General features: G+C 37.4%; 1 protein-coding gene across 1 annotated transcript; it reads right to left on the reverse strand.

The window, feature by feature from the left end:
- Nucleotides 1-11,736: 11,736 nt before the first annotated feature.
- On the reverse strand, nt 11,737-15,303 carry MED7 (mediator complex subunit 7). The gene is made up of 2 exons (XM_074291919.1): nt 15,217-15,303; nt 11,737-13,055 (listed from the first exon to the last, which is right to left on the reverse strand). Exon 2 carries the CDS (start codon nt 13,035-13,037, stop codon nt 12,339-12,341), a length of 699 nt encoding a protein of 232 aa, XP_074148020.1. The 5' UTR covers nt 13,038-13,055; nt 15,217-15,303; the 3' UTR covers nt 11,737-12,338.
- Nucleotides 15,304-15,578: the final 275 nt, after the last annotated feature.

Genomic DNA, 15,578 nt, shown 5'->3' on the forward strand with positions numbered 1-15,578 from the left:
GTGCAGTTCATTATCTCCATTTTATAAGTAACAAAGCAAATTCAAAGAGGTTCAATTCATTCCAAGAATTTATTGAGCACACACTATGTCAGACACTGAGGGACAAAAAAAAAAAAAAAAAAAAAAAAAAAAAAATTAACACCCTTCCACTTCTAACACATTTTTAGGAATTTATATTCTAGGGGTAAAAACAGCAGGTATAAAGATAAGTATATGAAAATTGTACATGGAATGAATACAGATACATTTCTGGGGGTTGGAAGTTCAGAAAAGGTACACCTGAGCTATATTTTGAAGTTAGGGGCTCTAAGACAAAGCTTTGAGGAAGAGAATTTTGATTGTTTGTCCTTCTATTCTCAAAGAGAATCAAAATAATATCATTATATTAGAGTCAAGAGAAAGTGCATTCAATTGTGGCTGATCAGACCAATATGAGCTTGGAATGCTCAGTAATAGGTCAGACATAAATAGTTGTGAACACATTTGGGGTGGATTCTCTAACTTTATGTCTTGTATTTCTTCTGAGCTAATTCAATTCTGCTTTGCTCATGGAGCAGAACATCTTCTCTGATGAGAACATGCCATGCTGGATGGTCCTGTGCTAGTATCCCGTGTCATACAATCAATACTAAAGTTCTTAAGACCTTGAAAGTATCTTTGTATCACTTTTTCTGACCCCCTTGTGAACACTTGCTCTGTGTGAGTTCTCCATAAAATAGTGGTTTTTTGTTTGTTTGTTTTTTGTTTTTTCTTAAGCATACATTTGGCATTAGAATAATGAGGCTAGATTGATGGTGTTGTGCTGTTTGTAGAGTTGGAATGCTTAGCAGTTTAGTTCACAAAAGGATTTCAGTGTCTGGCATCTAATGCTATCAAGTGATCTTCAGATTCTTCCTAAGACAATTCAAATGGAAGTGATTCAGTTTCCTGGCTTGCTGCTGGTATACGGTCTGGGGTTCATAGGCAAACAACAATGTGGTTAGCGCTAAAGGACAACCTATTCAAAGTCAATGAAGGCAGAAGGTGCCAAGTGGAGTTCAGAGAAGAGTTAGTAAGTCAGTTTGGCTTGAATATAAAGAGTGTGAAGAGAAACAAGGTGACAGAAGTGTAGTGAGATAGGTAAAAAGCAAGATAGTAGAGGGTCCTAAATGCTAGATGATGAAATCCACATTTTACCCTCTAAACAATAGGAAACCAGGAATGTTCTTGAGCAAAGAAGTAAACACGGCCAGATCTGTATTTCAGGAAGATTATTTTGGCAACTGTGTAGAGAGCAGATTGGAAATGGGAAACATTGGAAGCAAGGATACCAATTAGAACTGTATTATTACCATAAAACTGTTGGAAAATAGAGCCTGTAGAATATAGCAATTGTGTGAAAGGAGAGAAAGAGACTGATGTCAGAGACGTAGAATCAACATGATTTGGCAACTGATTGGATAAAGACCTGGGGTGAGTAGAAATAGGAGAAAGAGGGAAAAAAGTCCAGGAGACTCAGAGGTCACAAACTTGAATAAGTAGAAGCAAGGATGGTAACTTCTGCAGAAATAAAAAATCTGGAAGGGTGTTTTCAGGAAAATAAATTGAGTTCTATTTTGGACACATTGAATTTGAAATGCTTATTACGATCCTGTTGGAGACACCCAACTGGCAGCAGGTAGGAGATAAAGATAGAGATATCAATTTGGGAGCTTTAGAGATAGAGATATCAATTTGGGAGCTCTTTTTTTTTTTTCTTACATATTTTATCCTTGAATCCAGGAAAACTTTTGAGTTTACCAAAGAAGAGAATATAGAGAGAAGAGAGAAGATCCAGGTATAAATTGAATAATCCCCAACCTTTGAAAAAAAAAAAAAATTGTCCTTCCCTACATGCCAAAGGTTCTGAAATACCCCCATTGGAAACTAATATATTTGGATTGAATATTGTATTTCCAGGCTTCTTTTAAAAGTGTACATTCTCTAGGGAAGTGTAAAAGATTAAACTGTTCATTTAGCAAGTTATTCTTGAGCTCCTGGTTTATAACAAGCTAGGCTAGGTTCTGTGGGAATTTTTTTTAAGTATCTCAATTTTCAAAAAGCTATATTGATTTTTTAAAATCCTTTTAATAACTTTTCAAAAATTAATAAGCATTTGTTTTGTCTCCTTCTGGACACCTCGTTCCATCACCACACTCCCAAAAAGAAAAAAAAAAAAAGAAACCCTTGTAATAAATATATATGTAGGTAGGCAAAATAAATCCCCATGTTGACTGTTTTCAAAAAATATATATCTAATTTTGCATCTTTAGTCTCTTCCCTCTCTGTAAGGAAGTGGGCAGCATTCTTCATTATTATTGGTCTTGCCTAGTTTCATATTGTCTTTGAACTTTAGTATGACTAGAAATCAAGTCTTTAAATTCTCACTTGAATGCTCTCATCTGAGATCTCTAGCCTCAAGTAATACTTTAGTATAAATTCATTCCATCTTCTAGCAAAATAAAGACTTGAATATTTGTTGAATTGAAACAGAACCACTTGTAGCTATATAGCAATCCTTTGTAAACTTCAGGCCCTCAACATTTCCCTCCCCCCTTTTTTTTCCTGCTAGGCATCTGTTGTTTAATCATTTTTCAGTCTTGGTCAACTCTTTATGACTCCTTTTGGGCATTTTTCTTGCCATTTCCTTCTCCAGCTCATTTAACAGAACAATTGAAGAAACTGAGGCAAACAAGGTTAAGTGATTTGCCCTGTGACAAAATTTAAAAGTGTCTGAGGCTGAATTTGAACTCTGGTCTTTCCTGTCTCTAAGGCCTGAGGAAAAATGCAAGGGTCTGGGATTGAATTACCCAGAACTTCTTTTAAAAAGGTGCTATGTAAAATCTTTAAGTGGTATATTTAAATTGCAAAGAGTTGTCAGCTTAATGATTATTGTTTGTCCTTTTTTCTTGAAAGAGAACCAAGCCGGCAGAGAGGTAATGCCTTGACGTGCAGATGAATTGAAATTAAGTGAGGGAGGACAAAGTTCCAGACTCACTTTTTCCTTCAGAGGCATCTGGGGCCAATGGCAAAATATATATCTTTATGACTGGAGATGGTGGCCAGAAGCCATATCTATGAAAGCACTAAAGAACTTAGGCTGGAAGCTATAAGCTTGGATCACCACCTGGTGGTCCATGAAGAGGTTGCACTCTGAGGAGCTTTATTCCAGACCCTACCCACAGGAGGCACTTGGCCTCTGACTGCCCTTTCCTAATCTGCCTTTCTAGCTCTCTTGACAATATAGAACAAAAGCACCTTAGAAGAGAATGAATGGTCACTGCTGCCACAGAAAATAGAGCTCTTAGAGAACAGAAATTTTGATGAGAGAGGAAAGAAAGGAATAAATATAGATAAAATAATCTAGTGTTAATTAGGTTATAATCTTTTTCCAACATGGAGCCTATAGTGAGCCACTTCAGCATTACACCATTTCCTACTTTTACAAAATCCACCTCTTATGCCTAAAATATATTTTGGGAGAGGCAGAGCTAAAATGAGTTTGCATGTCCTCTCCAAATTTCTTTAAATAATGATTCTAAACAGAGTGTCAGAATACCCCAAAAGACAGAATAGACCATTTTCCAGCTGAAGGTAACTTAGAAGAACAGCAGAATAGATCTGTAACATCAAGGTGGGAGTCTAGCATGCTATCTCCAAGCAGTCCATGCTAGCGCAGCCCTGGATCTAGCCCTGTTCCTGGACAAATATGGTCCTAGCCAGACCTCTGAATGAGTGGCAGCACTATAACTTCCAGACCTCTCAGCTCAGAGACAATAAAGCAGACTTGAAAGGTCAGCAGAAAACGTTTGTGGAACCAGGATGGAAACCTAGCACATAATCCCAGCATAGGCTGCACCAGCGTAGTCGCAGCCCCCAGTTCCAGGACCAGCCTGAATTCCTGCATCAGCAAGGGGAGACCTCTGAATCAGCAATAGTACTAGAGGATTACTTTCCACCCAGAACACCAGGAAAGACTTGGAATGTCAGGGAGTCTGTGGCACCAGGGTGGAAGCCCAGCCAGCACACAATTCCAAAGCAGGTCACTTCAGGTTAGTTCTGGCCAGCACACTAGATTTTACACCTACAGTTGGGGGTTGGGGGGGAGATACACCTAAAGCTCCAGAGGAGAAAAGGGTGCTTGTGGTCAGTTTCCTGGAAGGATCTCTGAAAATAGCTGCACAAAACCCCTGAAGCTTGGAACTATGCACTTTCCACCCAGGAAACAGTCCTATTTTATTTTAATTTTTTTCATTATAGCTTTTTATTTACAAGATATATGCATGGGTAATTTTTCAGCATTGACAGTTGCAAAACCTTTTGTTCCAACTTTTCCCCTCCTTCCCCCCACCCCCTCCAACAAATCCAGGACTGAAAATTTTTTTTGAAAGAAGCTTATTGTCATCCAGTACAAGGAGCAGGGATGGGGAGAGGAGGGAGCAAAAAAGGGGGTAGCCTTTTCCCTACAAGTCTTTGTAAGTTTTACTTTGTATACAGTTCAAAGGAATAAGGAAACAGTAGCTAATTGGCCAGCACAGAAGCAGTTTCTAATAAGATACATCTGTTATTTGAGATGTGTAATGGAAGGAAACTCTTTATATTCCTTGTATCAATATTCAGTTCTAACTTCTCTAGAAGATTTTTGTTTGTTTTGGTTTTTTTGTTTGCTTGAGGGGAAGGTCAATATAATCTGGAGTCCTGAGTTAAGCTTTAAATCAATCAGAGCTCTAAACAATAAATCTGGACTGACAAGCAATTCAGGTATATATCTTAATCCTATGCTTTCTGATCTCCACAACTTTATCTCATTTTGAATCTTCTTCCCTGTTGTTTATAAATACATCTATAAATAGTGCCTATTTTTGGCCCTACAACCTTAATCAAACCCCTCAAAAAAAAAAAAAAAAAAAAAAAAAAAAAAAAGAGGCTGATGACTTCCTACAGTTCTACTTTACTCAAGTCCAAATCATGTGCAAATCAAGACATCCTATTCTCTAAGAGAGAATGAAGGACCAACAACTCAAATTAAACCTCTCCTCAAACTTATCAGTGATTTCTTGATTGTGGAAACCAAGGGCCTTTTCTCATTTCTCATCCTTATTAACATTTTTTGAAGCATTAAACACGGTTGACTATTCTTTCCTCTAGGATACTATATCCTTTTCTGGGTTTTTGTAACACTAACTACTCTTAGTTCTCTTTTGGCTGAAACTTTAGAGCCTGAAAAATTTCCTGAATTACCATCTATATTATAATCTCTTACCTACTTTGGGTGTAGCCTAAGGCTCAAACATGGGTCTTCTTCCCTCTTTACACTTTCTCTCTTGGTTATTTCATCAAATTCCATGGATATAATGATTTTATCTGTGGATATCTATGAAATGATTCCCCAAATCTATATACTCAGCCCCAATCTCTCCAGAACTTCAATTGCCAATTTCCCATTTGACATTTTCAACTTGATATTCCACAGGCATTTCAGACTCAACATGTTCAAAGCAGTATTTATTCTTTCCTCAAAAACCCATCCCTTTTCTGAACTTTCTTATTTTTTTGAGGATACTGTCATCCTTTTAGATTTATTATCTTGACTTTGCCTAGTGGTTGGATCAAATGATATAACACTGTAAAGCACTTTGCAAACCTTAAAGTATTATATGTTAGATATTATTATTACTGTCTGATTTCTCACTCTCGCTCATCCCACATAGTCAATCAATTGCCAAGTCTGTCAATTCTGCTTCTATATCTCTCATGTGGTTGCTTTTTCTCTACTCAGGCTCTCATCACTTCTTGCCTGAAATATTTCAATTATCTCTTAATTGGTCTTCCTGTACCAAATCTCTCTTTTCCCCCCATCACTTCCAGTAAATATCTAGACAGCTTCCAAAGGGGCATTCCTGAAGCAAATGTCCAACAATGGCACTCTCCTGATCAAGAAAGTTCACTGATTTCTAATTTCCTCTAAGATCAAATATAAGCTCCTGTGAGGTATTTATAGCCATTTCATAGTCTGCCTCTTATCTACATTTCCAATCTTATCATATATTGCTTCTTTTCACACATTCCATGTTCCCACCAAATGGAATTCTTGATGTTTCCCATATATGACAAGCTATCTCCTATTCCATGTCTTTGCATAGATTGTCTCCCATGCCTAGGGTGTACTATCACTTCTACAAATGTATGTATTGGGTTAAAAAGTACCATAAGTTTTGTAATTCTTAGTTCATTTTGCCATATTGCTCTTCAAAATATTTGCACTTCATAATTCTATCAAAAATGTATTAGAGTACCAGTTGTCCCACAGCCCAGCCAACAATGGACTTAATATTTATAAAGCAATATGAGTAATACTAGTTGGCATCGTTTTTGGTTTAAAAATGGAACTTTTGCTGTTCCTATGTCAGAAACACACTGACAAAATTTTTTTGTCTTAAATTAATATAGAATTCAGCATAACAAAAGTTGCTTCACATAAATGTTAGCACAACTACTAAATATTTTTGTCCATTATAATTAAATATTGAAATTCCTTTACAATTAAGTATATAATTTAGATAAAACATCATCCCTGCATTCAGAGAGCTTACAATATAGCATGATAATGATAGGGTGCAGCTTTTAGGAGAAAAATAACAATAATCCTAAAGCCCCCAGATTTTAGGAGTGCTATTATTCTAGCAATCTGTTTGTTAATAATCTTAAAGTCTCCTAGCCTTAGGAATACTATAGCATAGTCCTAGAAACATTGCAGACTTCCAGATAACAATCTGTTGGCCACACATATCCAGGGTTTCTGAGATAAATGGTGAGGTACACACCAGACTATTCCTCAGTTCTATCTCTAAGTCATAAAATTAGCATATCAATGACATGAAGAACAAGATCTCTCTTTTCCTATAAATTTATCTTCTTGCTCCTGGTTCTTTGCTAAATCTTTTTGGAACTTAGCCCACTTGATGGGCTAATTGATGTTACAATTATAATAAACTTTGTCCCTCGACTTAGAGATAGGTTTAAGCCTGCAAATTCTTTTGAGATACTTCAAGACACAGGTGTGCAACCCCAACCTTTTGTGGTCTTCTTTGGAACCTCAACAATAAACCATCAACAGATTTAACTAAAATTCACAATATCAATCCATATTTTTAAAATGAGGGATTTTTTTTTTTGTTTTTTACACTGCTTCAATTTCCTCCTTGCCCCATCTTCCTTCCTTTTCCTCATGAAAGCCATACCAAATAATACAGAATATCAAAAAATAAATAAATAAATAAAAATGAAAAAAAAAGAATTAGTAAACCCAATTAATATATTTTTAAATCCATTTACAATATTGTGAGTATTCTATACCTGTGTACCTCCTACCACCACAGAGGATCACAGGCAAGCTTTTTTCCTCAGATTTTTTCTAAGGGGAACAAGCTTTCAACAAGTATTTTGCACAAAGTGTTTACTTTGTGCAAGACCCTGGGCTAAACATTCAGGGCAGCAAGAAAAAGCCAGCCTCTTGGTCCTCAAGGAATTTGCATTCTAATGAAGACACATGTATGTAAATAGATATATAGAAAATGCATATAATTATTAATATAGTTAGCATCTATCTATAAATATTATAAAACACTTTACACAAGATCTCTTATTTAATGTCCATAATAATATCACAAATCACACACACAAAAAAAAAGGTATGATTATGGTGCCCATTTTGCAGATGAAAAAAACTGAAGCTGATATGTTAAGTGGCTTGCCTGTGTCACACTGCTAGTGTCAGAGACTAGATTTAAACTCAGGTTCAGCATTCTAACTATCTGATGCCCCACCTAACCAAATCAATGTGCAGGGTACACACAAAGTTGTTATTACTATTGTTTGCCCTTCATTCTCTAAGAGAAGCATGACATCAGGGAAGAGATGCCATGACATGTAAATGGATTGGATTTAAGTGAGGGAAGGCTGTACAAGGTCACCTGCCTCACTTTCCCCTCCAGAATCATCTGGGTCCAGTGGCAAGATGTAGATCAGGAAGACTGGAGATGGCCCTAGATGAAATGGAAGAAAACCTTGGCCTTTTTAAGCTAAGGTCTTCCACAGGTCGCAATTTGACTAAGGTCATACCCATTCAGTGTTTAACGCTAGGTAGCAATTGAGGAAAAGAATCTCTTCTTTCGTCTAGTCCAAAGAAATCCAAATAAATAAATAAATAAATATGGGAGGGATAGACCTTCAGGGTTTCTGGCTGAAGCAGAAATGACTGTTATATTCAATCTGAGTCAATCAGTCCCTAAAACAATGACCAAATGGAGCTTGGCTTAGGACATGTTGGTGGCCAATTAGAATCAGATTGCTTTTGGTTTGGTTTTGGCTAGATCCTTAAGAAATCAAAGCAATAAATCCAAGGTATCTTGAGAGGGTTCAAAGGTGCAAAAGAAAAAGGAAAAAAAGATTTTAAGGGCATTTATGGGTAAGGGCATAATACCCTATATGGGCAAAGGGAAGAAGGAAAAATGGGAGGGAAGAAGGAAGGTTGTTGTTTGTCCTTCATTCATGAAGAGGACCATTGTATATTCTTCTCTAAAAAATGTAATCTTCTCTGTTGAGGTTTCCATGGGATCTCTGGAGGCAGCCTTAGTTTCAGTTCAGTTCAATAATCACCTCAAATGCAGCCAGGAATTAAAGTCCAAATCCTTTATTGTCTCCTTCCAAGTCTTGTCTCCTTCCTTGGGCCCAGTTAGCTTTTCTTAGAGGCCTATCTCTCTCCTTGCTTCCGAGAGCTCCTGCCATTAGTCTTTTGCCTCTGCCAGCTTCTGCCTCTAGCTCCTTCCGAATGAGCTTCTAATGGGCTTGTCCTTCCTGACTCTGACAGCTCCTCCTTAATATGCCCCACACTGAGTATAGACGAATCATTATATCACTAGGAAACTATTATTTGTTGTAGGATTAAATCAATGCTAAACTAGATTTAACTACTGTCTCCTCAATTCCACTTAGTATCTTGTTTCAAGTTCTGGCCTTGTAGGATCTCCTTGTAGGATCAGATCAATCATACTGAACCATGGTAAATTAGATAATTATTGTCTCTATCAATTCCACTGTCTTAGTACCTTGTAAGAGTCCTAACAGACCATGAAATCAGGGAGGTGATGCTGACAGGCAAGTGAGTTGGATTTGAGTGAGGAAGGGCTATGCAAGGGCACCTGCCTCACTTTCCCCTCCAGAGTCATCTGGGTCCAGTGGCAAGATATAGATCAAAACTACTAGAGATGGAAGGAAAGGCACTAACAGCTGGGGCATTCAGGAAATGCCCCCTATGAGTGATTTTTGAACTGAATTGTGAAGAAAGCAAGGGAAGTTGGAGGTGAAAGGAGAGAATTTCAGTCATAGGGATCACCTGTTATAAAGAAGAGAGACAATGCAGTCATTCAAGGAATTCCAATAAATTTGGGATAGAAAATGCCAATCAAATGTGGAAAATGTGGATCGAAGGATAGTATTTTCACTTTTTTTTCTTCTTTCTCATTTTTTTTCCTGCTTTTGGTCTGATTTTTCTTGCACGTGACAAATATGGAAATGTTTTAAAGTATTTCACATATTTAACCTATATCAGATTGCTTGCTGAATTGGAGAGGAAAGGAGGTAAGGAAAGGAGGGAGAAACATTTAGAACACAAAGTTTTACAAAAATGAATGTTGAAAACTATCTCAACATGTATTTAGAAAAATAAAATATTATTGGGGGAAAAAAGAAAAAGATGTAGCATTATAGGTGAGGAACAACAGACAGACCAATATGTCTGAACCACAGAGCATATGGAGGGGAAAAATGTGTAAGAAATATAGAAAAAGTAGAAATGGCCCAGGTTGTGAAAGGCTAAATTGCCAAACACAGGAATTTGGGTTTTTAATTCAGGAGAAAATAGTTTACTGAGCTGGGAATAACTTACTATCACATGAAAAGTACATTGAGTTTTAAAACAAAGTGCTATGTGAGATTAGGAGAAAGTTATTGTTGACAATCTAGGCACCAGGGAAAGGCTGGCTAAAGTCATAGAGATGTTGCTAGATAGGAAGGTAAGGGGATAAAATACAAGTTGGCTGAAACAGACATGGAGAGAACATGAGGTGAGATGAAAAAAAAAAAAAAAAGGCAGAAGTATAATGTGAAGAGTTTTGAATACTTTAGAAAAGTGAGTTTAAATTTCACTAGGGAGGAAAGAAGGAACCACTGAAGATTTTTGAGAGGGGGATATATAATCAGGTTATTAGGAAAATGATTCTCGTACTCATGAAAGACAGATAAGAGAGGGAAAGGACTGAGATAGGAAAACCTGACAAGCAGCAAAAAAGCAGAGCAACTGGATGATGAGTTTGTGTTTGAGAGGTGGCAGAAGAAATTGGAACTGAGATTAGAGGGACATGTTAAGAGTTGCAATTAACTGGATTTGGTGATTGGATATTCAAGGAAAAAAAAGCTTGAAAGCATTCTACTGCCTCTGCCTCCTAAGGCAAACCATCTCATTTTGGAACAACTCAAGAATTTTTTCTGACATCAACCCTAAATTTTTCTACCTATTGCTTATAGACCTGAGGACAAATGGAACATAGGGATGAAGTGTGTGCATGAATTGAAGTCTTTTAAAAAAGATGGCATTTCCCAGTCTGCTTAACTTCAACAACTTGTCCCAATCCCATTACTTAAGCTATGTGCTCTTTTCTCAGAGACCTTTGAACAGAGTAGCATGGAAAGATGGGTATGGTTTTTGTTGTACTGGCTTTCATCCTCTGCATGATTAGCACTTAAGTAGACTGTCATAAACTCCACTGAGTAAGGTAATGGCTACTACAATAAACATTTCTCATCTCTGGGGACATTTTATCTCATCTTGACCAAATAAGTTATCAGTATGGAAGCCCAGTCAGGGCCTGACAAGGGATGACCAAAATACTTTCAGTTACCTTAAAGCCTTCTGAGACACTTCTCATCTTACCTGCTCATTTTGTGCTAACATCCTGACTCTAGACCTGGACCAGGTCTTTCTTCCCAGGATATCTTAAAGTCTTCGATTTGATCCTAAGTGTCCAAGACTCTTTCCTGTTCCACATTTGGGACTTAAGTAGTTGGAATAAGAGAATGGAAGAGAGGTCTCTATTTTTGCTGCTTTTAATTGAATATACAAGAGTTATTTTTGAATTTCACCAATTTAGGGGAAAATATTGTAGATGATGTTTAGCTTCCAAATTCTACTTTTATGCAACAGTGGAGTCAAACATTATGTGACTGTTTTGTAATACTGCAAAAAAAAAAAAAATTTGAAAGCTAGTATGTTAAAGAAATTTCTAGTTTCTTAATTTTGTTACTTTATCGGAGTAACTAAAATGCATTCACTACCCAGGAGTTAATATTACAATTTAAAATTCTTATTTTTCTTCCTGGGTACCACTTTACTTTATGACTGTATTTTAAGAAAGAAAAAATAAAATTTCATTTTATTCTGACAAAAAAGTAGAAATTAAAGTTTAGTTAAAATAGTATTTCTAAATTACTTCTGTCCTCCCAAGTCATTCATGAACACATTTGAATTTGTTATTACATTAACAGTTTTATCAATGGTTTTATATTCACACTGATTTCTCTATGTTCATAGAGATTATTTGAAATTCCCTCAAATCATGAATTTGACACAAAAGACAAAAGAGGGGGGAAAGGAGGTTTGAATTCAGTCCACTAAAGTTTTTATTCTTAGGAAAGTGATTCCAAATTAAGAACTTTTAAAATAAATATTTACTTCATGATATTTTACTGATTAGATTTTTATGAATACAAACTACAACTGAAAAAAACTACTCAAATTATTATTAAATTTACTTTTAAATTAACTGTTAATTACAAAACCTAACATGTTATGGAGCATTTTCCATAGCTCAAATGAAAAGTTTATTTGTGTATGACCAACTAAAATAAACAAAAAACGAAATGAAATTAAGAGAACTGCAACCTAACTTAGATGTATTTAGTTCTCTTCAGGAAGGCTCCAATTGGATTATATTTTTAAAAAGACATAAATCTCTGAATTCAGCTCAAGCCCATTAGACAACATTTCACCTATTTTGTTAACTTGTAGCTAAAAACTTGTTTGAAAAAAAAATTTTTTCCACCTTTAAATGCATAATGTCATGATCAGGCAAATTTATATTTCTATACAAGTTTCAAGAGTATCAAGCAAGACAATGTCATACAATTTTTGGCTATATAACCCTGTCCCACCTCCGCTTTCCCCTCCCCCCCCCAAAGTTTGTACAACAAATTTTTAAAAGATTTCATGGCCTTTCATTCATTTCATCAATTAAGATACACAAAGCAGCATCTTTCTCTATTATCTGGTCTCTTCTGTGACTAGAATTTTCTTGCTGTTCATTCTGTCCAATACAATTTTTGCTGTCATCCATATCTACTGGCTCAGTTTTTAACCTCAATCCTCCTTCTGGGTGGGGCAAATCATCAGGTAAAGAAGCCAGGCAATTCTGGATCATTTCAATAACTCTTTCCAAGTGCTTCTGAAACCTTTCAGCTGTTTCAAGGCGCTGCCTTTTTTGTACTTCCATCATGACCCTGAGTGTTTCCCTTGCTTGGTGGGGTCGGTATTCATTTATAAGATGATGCACATGAACAAAAAGCAGCTTCAGATCTTCTAGCTTTTCCTCTCGTTTTATGCTTCCAGGACTCCTAATCAAGATATCTAGAAGGTCTAAAAAGTTAATAAGGATAGACATATTTAGTTTTCTTAGTTCTTTCTTATGATCAAACTGCATAGGGTGAAGTCGTTCAATGCCCTGACTTTCCAAAGGACGGATGATAAGGTCATCACATTGGAACTGGTTCCCAAACATCATATAACTGTCCTTTATTGGAGGTGGAGGCTTAGGAGCAAGACCCTTCCGGATATTTTCGTCTGTATATTCCTTGATGTACTGCATTGGTGGTGGAGGGAGTGCACTCACTTGCTGAGGTTCGCCCATTTTGAAAGATCCAAGTACCTACAGATATATATAACAAAGATTAGGTCAATCACAAACTACTTACTGTTTCAATAGGGAAGAATAAATAAAATGTGACATTTAGAGATATCAGTTGAAATATATAAATATATGTATATGTTTTTTGTTTTGTTTTGTTTTTTTAAATATGGGAACCAGAGGAATCTCTTTGGTAATCAGATTTTCTTTGTATACAAAGGAGAAAGAGTGATCAAAAAAGGAGTGGCTTTCTTCCTGGGTTCCTTTTTTAACCAACCATTCATCATTACTCAACATTCCTGGACATTTTTTTTTTTTAATTTCCACTCTTCTAAAATAGTCCATTAAACAACTGAAATACCAAGGATTCAATTTGAAGCAGAACGACAAATTATCAATATTGACATAATCTTCTCCCTAAATTTTCCCAAAGAAATCCTTAGAGTGCTCCAAGATCACAATACAGTGGAACACAAGTCCTGAAAAGGATTCATTCATTAAATATATACTGAGCCCCTTATTCTGCACAAAACATTTCTCCTCCAATATGCATCCACTATATGTCAGGCACATGACTGGTTTGAGGGATACAGAGATATAATCTCTGTTCTCCAAGGGTTTATTTATATTCTAAAAAGAAAATACAAAGTATACATAATTTAGGGCTATGTAAGAGGAGAGAAGAAAGTACTATGGGCTGCAAATATCAGGAAAAGTCTCATGTGGAAGATGGTGACTAAACCAAACTGAAGGAAACTATGGATTCTAAGAGGCAGAGTAAGAAGGGGGCATATTCCAGGTATGGAGGGGATGGAACAGACCCGTTTGGCTGGATTATAAGGTATGTGAAGAGAGATAATATGTTTGGAAAGGTAAGCTAGACCCAGATTACAAAAAGCTTTAAATTGCAGAGGCAGCGGGGCTTGTCTGATCCTAGGAACAGCAGAAGGTTAACTGAGCAGGGGAGTGATATGGCTCCTGCTTTAGGAATATCTCTTTGGCAATTGTGACAAGAATGTAACTTGAATGTAAACTTGAAGTAGGGAACTGTAATTACCAGTTAAGAAGAATGAACAGCAAAACTAGGGGAAAGAGCAGGTGAGAAATGGGATGCTTTTGAGTCCTGGAAAGAGGAAAAAACTTAATGGGCAAAGGCAGTTCAGAATCATGGAATCAGGCATCTAGAGTAGAAAAAGTTTTCAGAAGCTATCTGGATCAATACCTCCTTTTACAGGTAGAGAAAAACCCAAGAATATTAAGAGCACATAGAGCAATGAGGATAACTCAAAGATTATACATTTGAGTGACTAAAAGTATCTTCAACAAAAATAGGGAAGCAAGTTAATTTGGGAGAAAAATAATTCTATTTTGGATGTTTGACTTGAGGTATGTACAGAACATCCAACTTAGAAACGAACAATAAGCAGCTACTAATTCTAAACTAGAGAATGAAGCCCCCGGATAGAAGACAGTTTTAATTTTGTTGTGGTGACTGTTGTTCTTTGTACCACAACAGCACCTGGTTCAGTGCTTTGAACATAAAAGGCTCTTAAAGATCTCTTGTCTGACACATATAATGGAACATTCTTGGGGGACTGGGTGGGACTAGATGGCCACTGAGGTTTCGCGTCCGAAGCAGAAATTTTCTTGAATCAAAATCCTAGTGATCGAAAAGGGACTAATGGAAGTTATGAAAAAAGGGAACAGTCCATCATCCTTTTTGTTTGTTTGTTTTTAGGATGTGGGATGGAAATGCACTAAATCTTTTAAGAGCTTCAATTTCCCAGATCTGCAGAGAGAGCCCGCCCCTCAGCAAGGGGTCCTGGGGACACCCCGGCTAATCCATGACTGGAACCGGGGACACACCTCCCTTACCCCTCCTTCCCGCACCCGGAGGCCTAGAGGACACTCTCCAGACTCCCCAGGGGAGGGGCCTGCACCACCGCACTAGCAAGGGGCGGCGGAGGAGCGGGTGCCTAGGGGAGGGTAGGTCGGGGGTGGGGATTTGTTTATAGAACAGGAGGAAAGAGCGAACACCCAGAGGGTCTTCACAACGGCCAGGAGCCCACAGCGCCACGGGTCCTTTCCACGGCCGGAATCTTATGATATCCAGCCGATTAAGCACCCGAGAGAGAAAAAATCGTGCCGAGATCCCATACGCCAAACTGAAATTCACACTCACCTCCCACTACGCCAAGCAGTCTCTAGAGCGTCGCGGATAAACCGCGTATATGGCCGCCGACTTCCGGCCGCCTTAGCCAGGAAGAAGTGGTCTCCTCCCCCCACCTGTCCCCCTATCGAGCGCGTTGTGATTGGCTGCTGAAGACGTCCGTTAAAGCACGAACCTTCCCTACATACTTTCTGTTTACGAGCAAGCTCTGCTCCGGTCTTGCCACGCTCCTACGGTTGCGCATGCTCCCTGTGTCTTTTGCGGGAGTTGAGCGTGGAGACTTTTTCCAGTGAGAGGAAGAAAGGGAACTTTTTGTCGAAAGACACAATATCATTGCTAGTATATAAAATCAGGAAGAAAAATAGTTGGAAAAG

This window comes from Sminthopsis crassicaudata, chromosome 2 (assembly GCF_048593235.1).
Source record: "Sminthopsis crassicaudata isolate SCR6 chromosome 2, ASM4859323v1, whole genome shotgun sequence".
Classification (NCBI taxonomy): Eukaryota; Metazoa; Chordata; class Mammalia; order Dasyuromorphia; family Dasyuridae; genus Sminthopsis; species Sminthopsis crassicaudata.